This window comes from Sminthopsis crassicaudata, chromosome 6, assembly GCF_048593235.1.
Source record: "Sminthopsis crassicaudata isolate SCR6 chromosome 6, ASM4859323v1, whole genome shotgun sequence".
Lineage (NCBI taxonomy): Eukaryota > Metazoa > Chordata > Mammalia > Dasyuromorphia > Dasyuridae > Sminthopsis > Sminthopsis crassicaudata.
The window spans coordinates 158,751,732-158,766,672 of record NC_133622.1 but is presented as its reverse complement, the minus strand read 5'-3'; the positions used below and the strand labels follow the sequence as shown (position 1 = coordinate 158,766,672).

The 14,941-nt window shown below is 36.9% G+C and overlaps 1 protein-coding gene and 1 long non-coding RNA gene across 5 annotated transcripts in view; one reads left to right on the top strand and one right to left on the bottom strand.

Annotated features, from left to right (window-relative positions):
- Positions 1-8,277, bottom strand: part of LOC141548014 (uncharacterized) — a 50,479-nt gene extending 42,202 nt beyond the window's left edge. Inside the window, exon 1 of the long non-coding RNA XR_012483722.1 lies at positions 8,147-8,277. This is a non-coding gene — a long non-coding RNA (uncharacterized LOC141548014). The remainder of the gene's footprint in view (positions 1-8,146) is intronic.
- Positions 8,278-13,439: 5,162 nt separating this feature from the next.
- The window catches only part of ANXA3 (annexin A3), a 45,129-nt gene continuing 43,627 nt past the window's right edge, over positions 13,440-14,941 (top strand). For all 4 annotated transcript variants that reach the window (XR_012483721.1, XR_012483719.1, XR_012483720.1 and 1 more), the window contains exon 1: positions 13,440-13,734. Coding sequence is in view for 1 of the 4 variants with exons in the window: in XM_074276762.1 (XP_074132863.1) it covers positions 13,547-13,734 (188 nt within the window). In the remaining 3 variants the exon portion in view is untranslated. The remainder of the gene's footprint in view (positions 13,735-14,941) is intronic.

Here is a 14,941-nt window from a genome sequence, read left to right as displayed (position 1 = left end):
GAGAGGGCCCCATCCATCAGAATTGATCATCATATAGTATTGTTGTTGAAGTATATAATGATCTCCTGGTCCTGCTCATCTCACTCAGCATCAGTTCATGTAAGTCTCTCCAAGTCTCTCTGAAATTATCCCACGGGTCATTTCTTACAGAACATTTCTTACATAACATTCATATACCACAATTTATTCAGCCATTCTACAATTGATGGGCATCCACTCAGTTTCCAGTTTCTGGCCACTACAAACAGGGCTGCCACAAATATTCTTCCACATACAGGTCCCTTTCCCTTCTTTAAAATCTCTTTGGGATATAAGCCCAGTAGTAGCAGTGCTGGGTCAAAGGGTATGCACAGTTTGATAACTTTTTGAGCTCTCCAGAATGGCTGGATTCTTTCACAATTCCACCAACAATGTATCAGTGTCCTTGTTTTCCCACATCCCCTCCAACATCCCACATTATCTTTCCCTGTCATTCTAGCCAATCTGACAGGTGTGCTACCACTTCTTTTGACAACCAAGAGCATCAGCAATAAGACTGGGTTTGACAGTATGTAAGCCCAGGTTCTATGAAGGTGCATTTTGCTCTTTTCTAAGATTAGGCTAAAGGTCCAATTCTCAAACTCAAGAATTCAGGGGAGCAGAAAACCTAGAATTTTAGTATAGACACACGTTGGGAAGTTGAGGTTAGGGAATCCAGATGATCCAGGAATCCACATAATCCAAAAGTATAGAATGTGATAGAATCTGCACAAAGCCCCAATTCAGGAACTAAAACTGGAGTTATATTTAAACAGAAGACACTGAGAACAGGAAAAAAAGTTATGAAATGAAGTATGTTGAAGTCACTGAACAGATACCAAAAGGTTTTCTTTTCTCTAAGACAACAAAGATGTACAAGGATACTGCGGCACTTTGGACTTCATATAAAAAGTTCATATAAAAGTTCAGTTTGTCAACAGTGCAGGACGTGTTATCTAATAGTCTTCAGAAATCTGACAATCAAAGGGGACTCAGATGCACATGAGTTTTATTTCCTTAGGTGACTAGGAAGTTGTCTCAGGGAACAGAGATCAACCAAATCTTAAAACCACATTGTCTCTTTTTAGGGCATACCTATTATAGTTGAGGAGAAAGCTATGTTGAAGGCAGATTCTAGTAGATATTAATTTTATCATCATGTGAATGTCCCCCAAGAATCTATCCTAGGTCATCTTCTCCTCCTGTACTAGGTGATCTTATCAATTCTCATAGATTCAATTATTATCTTTCTGCAGATGATTCCCAAATCTATTTGTCCAACTTCCTCCTGACCTTCAACTTGAATATTCATATGTTTATTGTACATCTCAAACTAGATTTCTATAGACAACTCAATATCAGCCTGTCCAAAACACATGCATTTTCATTCCTTCTAATACTCCTCTCTCCTTAACTTCCCTATTGCTGTTGATGGTACTACCATCCTTCCAAGTCATTTTTGAGAGCTCTTTCAACTCTATAAACAATGTTGCTAAGTCATGCCAATGCTGGTCCTTATTGCCTCACACTAGAATATTACAATACTCCGCTGATTGGTCTATCTACCTTAAATCTCTCTTCAGTCCATCTTCCACACATCTTCCCAAAGACCAGGATGTCATAGTCAAGTATATCATCCATCCATTAAGTGTCAATGGGTTCCTATTATCTCTGGTACCAAATATAAAATCCTCTGTTTCAAATTCAAAGTTCCTCCATAACCAGATCCCTTCTTACATTTCCAGTCTTCTCACATCTTATTCTCTGACATGTACTCTGAAATCCAGTGACATTGCTGCCTGCTGTTTCTCATATGTGACATTCCATCCCATGGGCCTGAAACACTCTCCCTTCTCATATCTCCCTCCTGGCTTCCCTAACTTCCTTAAGATACCATCTACATTTTCGTTTTCTACAAAAATCTTTCCCTAGTCTTTCTTAATCTTAGTGCCTTCTATCTGAGACTATTCCCAATTTATCCTCTCTATTTCTTGCTTATGTACACTTGTCTACATGTTGTCTGTCCTTGTGAGAAGGAACTGTTTCTGCCTTTGTAAACTATGGACTTGATCTAGTTCCTGACATATAGAAGATGCTTAATAAATGCTTCTTAACTGGCAGACTCAAAAGGTTTTTTTCCTATAGGAACAATTTGAACATCTAGAAAAATACGAAACAAAAATAAAGAGAAAATAAAATAGGAACTTCAGAAAAAAGAAATGGAAAGAAAATAGCTGTCTTAGAATAGAAAGGGACAAACATTACTCAAGTAACAGGCATGAATCATTAATGCAATTAACCACAGTTCAACATTATAAAAAAGCTGTAAATCTAAAGATTGGAAAAGTAAACTGAAGCAACTAACTTATAAAATAAGTATAGGAGATATCATTGTATGACATGAAAAGCACAGAAGGAAGTTATTTGAGAGAAGGGAGGATATTTCAAGAAATCATGAACAAGCAAAACATATGAAAAAAGACAGAATGAATAGAAACAACTTTAGATTGTTAGATCTTAATTTCCCCGAAGAACACAACAGGACAAAAACCCTTAAAACCATAATGAAGGAAATAATAGAAGAACATTGTTCAGAACTTCTGAAAAGAGAAAATGAAATTGCAATTAAAACAATTTACTGATTATCGCCAGAAAAATACTCAAGGCTCCAAACTTTAAGACATTTTAATGGTTAAATTTAACCATTTAAATTTATTGAATTGGTTCAATTCAAGTTAGAAACAAGTTCTGCAAGCCCTCAGGAAAAGACCTTCAAATACAAAGAAAAGAACATAGGAATAACACAAGACTATCCCATACTAACTAGAAAAAGGAGGAGGAAATGGAATAATGTGTTCAGAAGAGTTATAGATCTCTGGATAATGCCTAGGGTAACCTGTTCCACAAAACTGAGCTTAACTATATAGGACAAAATATGAATATTCAATAATTTTTAAAAGAGTTTGAAACATTTTAAGAAAGGAAACCAAAACTGAAGAGATTATTTGCTTCTTAAAAAGTTAGAGTGAATAAATGAAAGAGTCAAAGATAGCTACATAATGACAACAGAAAGACCAGTAAGTGACTTCCTTCTAAATGCTTACAAAAAGACAGGGTGAAAAGAGAAAGTCTGATAGAGGTTACAGAAAAGATAGTGAAGATTGTGGAACCTGGTGAGCTGCCTACAGGTGCTACAATGCTTCTTTTGAGGGACCACATTAAAACATGGGGGTACATAAAAGGGAGAGATGGCAAACTAATAGGGAAAAGTGAATGATTTGTTAAGGTCAAATCAAGGGGTAGCAATAAGGGGAAGCTTATCTAATTTCTCTGATCTCAGAAATACAAGAACCCAATTATGTGGGGGAGTTAACCACAGGTCAGCGTTCTCCCTGACCCCTACAATATGGCACCATTCTGGGAGTAAGGCACATTGGAAAGGGGAAATTTATGTGGTAAACCCTACAAGGCAGTGGCAGACCTAAAGGAAAGGGTCTAAAAAGGATTAAAATAAAGAATACAGAAAAAAGAAAGGCCAGATAATTAGAAAGATCAGTGATAAGAGAAGGAAGATTTAGTGTAAACAGAAAGAAACTGTGGATGATGAGAGAAATCCCTTTTGGAAAGGGATACAAAAAAATGAAATTTTTTAAACTTAATGAACAGGAGGACTAGCTGAAGGGAATAGAAGGAGTCTACTTGCCTAAGAAGGAAAAAAAAAGGGGGGGGGGGGAAGAAACATATAATTAAATAAAAGCAGAAATGAAAAAGGGACCAATAAAATCCTAAGAGGAAAAAAGATTAAAATAAGGAATTAGGGGTGAGGGAAGAAAGCTACTTTAAAATGTATTAAGCATTTTCTTCACAGAAAAATCCTGTGAGAGAAGTAGTACAGGCATTATTATCCCCTATTTCATAAATGAAGAAATCAAGATTGAATAGATTACCTAGCTGGTGGTAGAAGAGGGATTTAAATCAAGGTCTAGGACCCCTTGTCCAGGAATCTGTCAAGTACTCCAAACTACTTCATCCCAAATTAAAACTTTTTATCCTAGTTTTTTCTTTTCCCAAAATATGTTCATTAACTCAATGATTCAAGAGGGTTAATCCTAGCTTCTTTACCAGTTCTTCCTTCTTTTTCAGAAGATAGTTTGGGTAAACAAGGATCTCTGGCAAGGACAAAAAGGACTGCATGTTAATCATAATCAAATGATAACAACAACAACAAATCCTTTTGCAATCATAGGATTAGAAACCCCTACCCCACTTATTATAAATAACAGTAGAGATAAATTTCTTAGGTGAATCTACCAGTAGAAACTATATTCAAACAAATCCTTAATCAATTAATTGAACAGCTGTGATCATTGTATGACAGTATGTAATTCATGGAATGTCTCTCGGATGACCAAAAGAATCAGACACTCCTCTGGGCCTATGTATGACACAGAAAACCAGTTTGAAATTGTGAATTCCAGCCTCAATAGAATAATTATCTAATCCAGTGATGAAGGGTTTCTAAGAGAGAGAGGTAGTAAACGTCGAGGAGAGGAATAGGTTGTAAAAGAATATTATTTATAATAGGGTTTTGGTTCACCACATGAAGCAACTATGACAAGCCATCCATCACCGATGACAAAGGTGTGCTATTTATTTCATGTTAATAGCTTCATGGGCTCAAGCAAAAACAACACAGCAATTTGTATTGGGAAAACACAATATTTTAAAGTCTCAGGGGAGCAAAGGAGTGGGCAGCAGGATTCACAGAATAAAGAGAAGGAACCAGAGAGGAGTTGGAAAGATAAAGGTGGGATCAAAGAGGGGCCAGATGGAATCTGGACAGATCCTTGATTTGTCCAAAGATAGGAATGATAATTTCCTTTTTGTAAGCAATTATGGTTGATAGAATTCACATTATGACTGTCTCAATTTATGGTCAACCTGAGAAAGTCAGTTCTCATTAAGGTTATGCCCGTTAGTCTTGGGAAACCTGACCTGATCAGAATTGATAATTGATCAGGATGGGATTCACATCATACATTGTCTTCAAGGTGAAGTCATTTCATTATCACAGTGAGATTTCTGAAGACTTTGGTGGAGACTATTCCTATTTTTAGAAGCAGTGATATCTGTCAAGAAAATACCACAGACAGTCTGGTTCATAGAATCACGAATAATCAGACACAACTGAACAGCAATTTATTATTAAAAAACAAGAACTTACCACAGTAATGACTTTTTGTCTGCTGGTTAATGATGATGAGGATTCCAATACTATTACTATTATAAGAAATGAAGATATAACCATGCTATATATAAAACTGCTATAACAGTTTTCAAAACTATACTTAAATTCACATTACTTTTTCCAGTATTATAACTGGTTAATTTAGGTGTTTAGGAAAAATATAAAGATACAAACCTTTTTATATTTGCATGATGTGACTGACTAATGGATTCACATTTCTTAATTTTTTCTTCACCTTTTTGCTCTCTGCATTCTTGCTACAACTCTTGGTTTTGTCTATATATAAGAAACTCACTAACACTAATACATAATTCAATTCTATTGCAAAAAATCCAATATTTCCTGGTTCCCATTAAAAACTCAATAAATAGTCCCAGGAAACTTCAGTGTGTGCTATTAAAATTCATCACAACTTTGTTTGAAAATCTTCTAGATGCAAAAGTATGTGGGTTCTTGACAAATAAATTTACAAGTCTTTGAAGTAGCTTATGTTTCTCCATAGCTTGTAAATGTAAAACAAGTTAACTTACTCAAAAGTGTAATTAATGCATCATTAGATTGAGTTGTCTATATCATTAAAGCCAGTAGATGATTAGCATTAATGAGACTTCAAAGGGCTCTAAACCAATTGATAAGGAAAGACGGACAAGATTATTATAGACTTCTGAATGACCCGGATTAGCCTAAATGTTGTATCCTTAATTTTTCCTTTTATAGCAAAATGACCTGTGTTGGAAATTGATCATGCATAATATTTAAATTTCCCCATTAAGATGCCAGGAGTTGTTACACTAGGGGAATGTTATGGGCCAGAACTCTGAACTTGAAACAAGGATTCTTATTAGGTTCTAACTAAGTGGAATTGATGAGACAATGGTTGTCTAGTTTAGCATAGTGATTAATAGTTCTCTAAGTTCACTATGATTGATTTAATCCTACAAAAAGTAATGGTTTCCTAGTGATATAATGACTGGTTTATACTCAGTGTACAGCATATAAGCTAGGAGCCTCAGCCATCATTCAGAGGCAGGGAAGACAAGCGGCCTGGAGGCTGAAGTACAAGCCCTTGGACTCGGGTTCATGCATCCCATCTCACATCACGTTGATGTCAGGCTCTCCTCCTTAGTTTCTCCACTGAAACCAAGACTCCAGAAGGCTTTAAGCTAACTGGGCCCCAGGAAAGGAGACAAGACTTTGAAAAGATAACAAAGGATTTGGACTTTAACCCCTGGCCACTCTTGTGGTGATCACTGAACTGAAACGAAGGTTGCTCCCAGAGACCCCCAAGAAAACCAAACAAAAGAACATTACAGGGGAATATTCCTCTTTGCAGTTTTCAGTTTTCTTTGGAACATTTGGGCAGGGTGGGTAGGAGTTTGTGGTTTTCATAGGATTTGAGAGTTTTCTAGTCCTAAGACATAAGTCCAAGGAAAGCTTTACAATGAAGTCCTTATCTGCCTTATGGATATCATTACCAATTGATTAAAAAAATTCTTCTAGGTATGAGAATAAAGTCTTGAAGAATCTCAGACAAGAAAGGGACCTCATTTAGTCCAAACTAACTGAAAAAGACACTCAAGTTCATAGTTTCTTAAAACATCTTGTTTCTTGTTTTTCTTTTAGAGGTCATGTGGGTTCATGTGCTTATAATATAAGTGATATGCTTATAATAAAAAAGAAATTTTAAGTGGAAAAAGAGAAATGCCCTCTAATGTTATCTTCCCCCCAACAAGTGATCTCTGCTTCACTCACACTGATGGGGAACTCTGAAGCAGCCCATTCTGCTTATTAGCTCTGGGTATTGGAAACATTTTCCTTAAATCAAGTTGAAATTTGCTGTAACCTCTACCCTGCTATTATCTGACTTTTTGAAGCTTTTCTTGCCTTGAGATAAACATTCTCTTCTGTGCTAAGAGGCTTAGGCAGACCTTCAGGGCAAGATGGATATACTATGGCCTTAGCTATGGGGCAAAATGAAAGTTCCATAGAGACTGCTGCTATAGGAGCTGTGCTCTCAGGAATTTGGGGAGTTAAAGCTGCTGGTCGGCCAAATCTTTTCCACAGGCATGATTGCTGCTTTCCTATCCCAAATGCATACCCACTATCAGTGTAGGTATTAATCCTTTTTCCTTTTCCTAATTCACAAGCCCTGCCTAGGGCCACATTTGGCTTGTTATGCAGAATGGGTATCAGGTAGTGATGAAGCTTCCACCACTTCTGTGATGCCATAACCAGTAACCAAATCTCCTTTCTCATTTCTGAGGCAGGAACTATCAGTATACTGGTAAGAGAGTTTCCTTTAGGTCCTCCCGGGAAGAAAGCAAGACATCCAGATAAATTACACAGTCATGGTCTAAAGTCTCAAATCAACAATCCAGTCTTGGCAATATCAGGAACAGTCAAAATCATATTTCTTATTCGTTTGAAGGCACATAATTGCCTGGAGGGGAGTTGATGGGAATTGCTTCAACTTCCCTTTTGCCTTTACCACACATCTGTCCCATTTTTAAAGGTGTACACTCAAAGATAATAGTTATCACTTAACCAGCAGGTATACACAGAATACAAATACGAGTACATTATAAAGAGGTATAACAATACAAAAATACAAATAACTTAAATTACAAAAATAAACTTTTCAGAAATCTAACCAAATGCTTAATTAAACTGTTAATCTCAACTGATTTTCAACCACACACAAAACGTATAAGCAATTCTTACATAAGTAAATTTATTACATGCAGAAAATAAAACCTGCAGTTCATAGCCAGACATGCAATTATAAAAGAGAGAAAAAAAACTCAAAGTCCTTATCAAAAAAAAAAAAAAAAAAAAACTCTGCAAAAGCCAATTTGTGTGCAAAAACAAAACAGTACCTACCAAAGTAATCCAGAAAAGTCCCTGGAACTTTCCTTTTAATGAAAGGCAGGCTTGATCAAAGACTGGACTTAATAGTAAAAGGAGAATCGGTGTGTTGAATTTGTTAGTCAAACAGAATTGGGACTCAGTAAAAAGGTCCAATGCTTCCTTGTCTTTTCCCTCATGTCCTAGAGAGTTCAAGGCTTCACTTGTACTATCACCTCATAAAAACACTGCCACCAATTAATTTTAATAAAATTTTACTCTTTTGATCTCTAAATTGTGAGTAGTTGGGGCTGCACAAAGCAGGTCTAGAGATAAACAGGTTTTAGAGATTGAGTAGCAGTTTAATCCCTTTCAGAGTGAAGAATACAGTTTGCAGATTGGAAGTTCTTCTGGTCAGGAAACCTCTTCCTGTAGCAGGAAAGGCAGGGATTTTATGCACAAAGTGGGAAGGGAGAGGAAAGGTAGATTACTATACAACCACTTTCAGGGCCTGAGTAGTTTCCCATGACAAGCCCACGGTTGCATGACCATGGTGTTTCCCAATACTGTGGAAACAGTTTGCAAATAGTTGTGACAAATCATTGGGGGTTGTTACTTGGTGGAGGGACAGGACCAGAGTTCTGTGATGGGACAGGTTATATAATCTTTGATTCATATTGCTCAGCATGCACAGGAGAGCTTCGTCAAGATTTAATTAATCATTTCAAGCTACATTGGAAGACTAACTTCTAAGCCAGAAAAAGGAGCTCTGATAAATTTAAATTATATAATTATGAAAATCATATTTTTTTTCCTCAGAACCACTATATTTTGTTGGATAATAACAGCAGGAATTTGAGAGAGACAAGAGACAGAGAAGTGCTAGATGGGAACTTTTATCCAGCCTGGAGATGAGCAGAGAGAGTATGGTAATTTCGTCATCTCTCAATAAGTACAAAGGGGTTATGGTTAAGAGAAGAGAAAATAATGGGGTGGGGGAGAATAGAAGTTTTTGCCTCCCCTAAATGGTCAAATGGAAAGTTGCCTTTAAAGAATAATGCATAGGGATGAATTGGGGAGGCATATATATAATGCTCAGCGATAAGGACTTTACAATGCAAAAGATAGGTTTCCTCTTAATGCAAAAGATAGAATTCATCACCTTCTCTAAGCAAGGATTATGCTTCCCAGAACTGTACATCCAAGGAGATATATAGGACCTGATGGACAGTATGCAATGTTTTGGAGGGGTGAACTTATGAGAACAGACAATTTAAGATAATATAAGCAAAATTTTAATAAGTGAAAAATAAAATAAACAAGCAAAAAAAATTTAAGTACTTTTTTCATGACAAACTTTGAGATGGGTAATAATAAATAGCATTTACACATTGCTTTAGGTTTGGCAGAGCAGATAGAAACTAACTTCAAGGTCAGGAAGATACCTGAGTTCAGATTCATTTCTGGCATACTAGATTGTGACCCTGGGAAGCCAATAAGATGGTTTTATGTCCTGATAGCTTTATGAGATGAGAATACATCCTTTATTGAGTTATAGAATCAGTCAACCAAAGGAGTAAACTGCTTATGATTTTAATGAGAGCAGATATTTCTGCAAAGGAAATTTGGTTAAAGATAACCAATCCAGTTTAGAATCTAGCTTTTCAACACTTGACACAGCTAATCCCCTAAAAAGGAAACTCTGGAAGTCAAGGAGAAAAGAGTTAATTTTATCACTATGAAAGACCCTGCAAACTTTGAAAAGTCAAAAGATATGGATTTCTCATAAATAATGGTAGCACAGTCTGTCCAAGGAAAAACACTGGAGCCAAGAACAAAATGGCACACTAAGAAAAAGCAGACTTTCAGGAGTCTTCAAATTTACCAGCCCTTATAGCCCAGAAGAGATTTATTTATGCACACCCAAGGAGAACTTTTAAAGAGTTCCCTACAAAGATAGAAAAAGATTTTCAGAAAATAAGAGCTCTGAATTATCTCTGTCAAATTTGCTCTTGAGCTTATTTTCTCCTGAACTCTATTTTTTTAAATGTATTTTATTTTTACTCCAATTACATGTTAAAATATTTTTCTAACTTTTTTTTTGAAGTTTATGTATTTTGGGGAGAATAGGGCCCATACTTCTATAGTTTTGTATTAACTCTTCTTACTATACCTTTTTTATAATACGTAAGGGATTACTAGTAGTATTATTTGTTCTCCATTTTCAGAGAGGACCAATGACACAACAGGGTGATAGTTTGACTTTTGAGTGAATTAGATTTAAATGAGATAACATCATAATTCCAGTAGTCTTGTTATGGAGAGAGCCATCTGCATCCAGAGAGAGGACTGCGGGGATTGAATGTGGATCACAACATAGTATTTTAACCTTTTTGTTGTTGTTTGCTTTTCGTTTTCTTTCAATTTTTTTTTCCTTTTTGATCTGATTTTTATTGTGCAGCATGATAATTGTGGAAATATATATATAGAAGAATTGTTTATGTTTAATATATATTGGATTACTTGCTATCTAGGAGAGGGTTTGGGGGGAAGGGAAGGAGAAAAAATTTGGAACTCAAGGTTTTGCCAGGGTGAATGTTGAAAACTATCTTTGTATATATTTTGAAAATAAAAGCTATTATTTTCAAAAAATAAATGAGGCATCATCAGCCTCACGCTCTTTTCCAGAATCATCTAAGTCTAGTGGCAAGACAAAAGTTAAAATGGTTATCAATGATCTGGATGCAGTGGATCATCTTAGTATCTTCAGGGTCTGAACAATCTCTAAGCACTCCACAACACTTACATTAGCTGCCTTCATGACTTTGGCCTCAAATCCATTGGAGAGTTAAGAGGATATTTATCCCAGGCATGTTAAGACTTCCCCTAGTCGAATGTCAAGTATACAATGGGTATCATACCAGATTGAGTCTGATGGACCATAGCACTGGGTCTTTCTAGGGGTCATTTCTCCTCTTGAAAGGGCTATTCATCATAGTGGGGCACTCATCCACTAATTTGATTGAAAATGGGAAAATGAGACATGAAGAGAGTACCTCACCACAAACTTCAGTTTCCCACATCGATTTTCCCTATATACATTATCTCATTTGATACTTTTGACAATCCTGTGAAGTCAGTATCTCTCCATTTTGCAGAAAATGAAACTGAGGCCTACAGAGATTAAGTGACTTTCCCAGGCTTCTACAATTATTAGTTGTCCAGGATCCACTTTTGAAGAAAGGTATCTCCTGACTTTCAGATTGAGCTCTTTTGGAATTACACTGATTTTACAGCTTTGGAAACTGAGGCTCAAAGATATGAAGTTATTTGCCCACATTTACTTAGTAAATGTCAAGTTAGGCTTGCCCCATCTTCTGAGTTTAAGAACTCAGAACTTCTCATTATACTCATCACCCTCAAAGAATGTTAGTTCCAGTTAAAATCCCACCTTCTACTTTCCTCCTTAATTTTAATGCTTTCCCTTTTAAAAAAAAATGTGAAGAAAGGTAGCCTGGTAATACAAAATTTAAAGGACATTACAAAGTGGTAATCAAAGCAAATTGGTACTAGCTAAGAAATAAAGTGGTGTGTTGATGGATTAGATTAGATACACAATACACAGTAATAAATGAACAACCCTCTATTTGACAAATTCAGATATCCAAGTTTTTTGGACAAGGATTTGCTGAGAAAACTGGAATGCAGTTTGGCAGACAGTGGGTAAAGATCAATATCTCACATTGTATGTAACGAGATAAGATTAAAATAGATACAAGATTTAGACACAAAGGGTGATATCATAAGCAAATTAGTAGAGCATGAAAAATTTATCTGTTAAACCTATGGTTAAGGGAAGAATTTATGATCAAACAAGAGATAGAGAGAGGATCATGAGAAATAAAATAGATAATTTTGATTACATTAAGCCAAAAAGGTTTTGCACAAACAAAACTCATGTGGCCAATATTAGAAATTGAGGGGGAAATTTTGTAGAATATTTCTCTAATAAAGGCCTTCTTTATCAATTTATTATTGATAGTTATATGAAAAAAATTCTCCAAATCACTATTGATTAAAGAAACACAAATGAAAAGAACTCTAAGATATCATCTCATACCTATCAGATTGGCTAACTTGACAGAAAAGGAAAATGACAATTGCTGGAGGGAACGTGGAAAAAATAGGAACATTGATGGAATTGTGAGCTAGTCCAATTATTCTTCAGAGTATTTTGAAACTATTCCTACAAAACCTGTACATACCCTTTGACTCAGCAATACCACTACTAGGTTTGTATCCCAAAGAGGAAGGGAAGGGGAAAGAATGGATTTGTACAAAAATATTTATAGCTGCTTTTTTATGGTGGTGAAGAATTGGAAACTGAGGGGATATCTATCAATTGGGGGATAACTTAATAAGTCATAACTGTGATGGAATATTATTGTGTAGAATGGTTTCAGAAAAACCAGTGAATACTTATATGAACTGATATAAAGTGAAGTGAGCAGGTTCAGAAGAACATTGTACACAATAGCAGCAATATTGTAATGATCAACTATGAAAGATTGGTTACTCTGAGCAATACAATGATACAAGGCAATTCAAAATTTCATGATGACAAATGCTATTCACCTCCAGAGAGAACCGATGAATTCAGAAGTATGCTTCAGTCTGCACTCAAGAGTTCATTTATTATTATTAATTATTATTTTATTTTTTTGGCAAGGTGGCTAATATGAATGTTTTCCACAGCTTCCCATGTATAATTGATATCATATTGCTTGCCTTCTCAATGGGTGGGAAAAAATTTGGAATTCAATTTTTTTTTTCTTTTGGCCTGATGCAATTGGGGTTAAGTGACTTGCCCAGGGTCACACAGCTAGGAAATGTTAAGTGTCAGAGACTAGATTTGAACTCAGGTCCTCCTGACTTGAGGGCTGGTGCTCTAACCACTGCACCACTAGAATTCAAAATTCTAAAAAATGAATACTAAGATAAAGTATATAGAGTTCTAGAGCCTTCCCTGTGTTGATTTTTAACTTATCCTGTCTATACTTTGTTTTTGCACAGTTCTTTGCATGTTGTTTCCCTCACTGAAATTTGAGTCTTTTTGTAAGCGGGGACTTGTCTTTTCCCTCTTTCTCCCTAGCACTTAGCACAGTACCAGGCACATAGGGGCTTGGCAAATGTTTATTGACTTACTTGAGGACTGAGGACCATTTTACTCTGGTCTTGAATACCTGATATCTAGCAAGCTGCCCGTGCATAACGAATGCCCCGAGGTCTAATTAATTGCTAGATTGATAGGGACGGTGCACAATGTTAATTGGGAAGAGTGCTGCGGAGATCCCCAGGGGAAAGGCGAAGAAGTGAGGCCGGGAGTTAGAGGTTAGAAGGAAGAGGAGGAAGTGTGGTTAGGACCACCATCGCTGGATGGGAGAAGCTCAGGTTCCCGGGCCAAGAAGGTGGAGTCCAAAGGGGACGGACTTGCGGAAAGGGTGGGGCACTGGCCTCAAAAGGACTGGCCTAGGTTGCTTGCCTGCCGGCCTCTTCTGCGCGTCTCATCTCCGCGGCCTCAGATCCTGCTGGAGACGTCCTGAGTCGGGTGGACTCTTTAAAGGGTAAGCGAGAGCCGGGAGGACTCTAGAGAACGATCCTCCGGCCGTGGCTCCGGCTGCTGAAAGCTTTCCTTCTTGCCTGAGAGCCACGGTGGGGACACCATCTCTGGCCAGAAAGTGTGGGAGTGCTACGGGATGGAAGGGATGGGGGACCTCCAAGCTCAAAAAATGCAAAAAGAATGCAAATTGGCTGGTAATCTCGCAGCCCACACAGCTATACTGGAAGAGAGAATACCTTTCAGTATAGACGAAAGAAAAAAAAAAAAATAGAAATTGGGAAATAAGACTTTTTTTTTCCTGAGGCAATTGGGGTTAAGTGACTTGCCCTGAGTCACACAATTAGGAAGGGTCTGAGGATAGATTTGAACTCAGGTCCTCCTTACTTCAGAGCTGATCCTCTAGAAATAAGACCTTTTGATTTTGGAGAAATTCACTTTTTTATGATCAATTCTTTTTTTTTAATTTTTTATTAATTTTTATAATTATAACATTTTTGACAGTATATATTCATAGGTAATTTTTTTTTACAACATTATCCCTTGTACTCCCTTCTGTTCCAAATTTTCCCCTCCTTCCCTCCACCCCTTCCCCTAGATGGCAGGCATTCCCATACATATCAATTATCTTATAGTATATCCTAGGTACAATATATATGTGCAGAACCGAATTTTGTTGTTGTTGTTGTTGCAAAGGAAGGATTGTATTCGGAAGCTAAAAATAATCTGGGAAGAAAAACAAAACAAAACAAAACAAAACAGTGCTCACAGTTTATACTCATTTCCCAGTGGAGAAATTTACTTTTTAAAAAAGTGTCAGAAAAATCAGCCACCTACCATTTCCCTGTGAGGTCGATGTTTCTGAGTGTGAGAACCAGAGGAATTGACTGTAGTTTATGGAGTTTGGGGGGGATTTTGTGGGAGAGCGTTGGAGCGGGACAAGGAGTGGAACGGGCTGAGCGAGATGCTCCACATCCCTTTGCGTTCCTGGCAGACTGGAAAAGCTTAGTCTCCAGGGATGTCCCTTAGAAAGCATCAACTCCGTTCCTGAGTCACCTAATAAAAAGGGACAGAGCAGCTTGCCGCTCAGCCTGCCCCTGCTAGTCTATTGTCCCACTGAAGAGAAAACCAGCAGGGACAGAAGGGGAGTGTGAGAAATTAACGAGGAAAAAAAAAAATTAAAGCCCTGCACAAAACCTCATTTTCTAACCCAG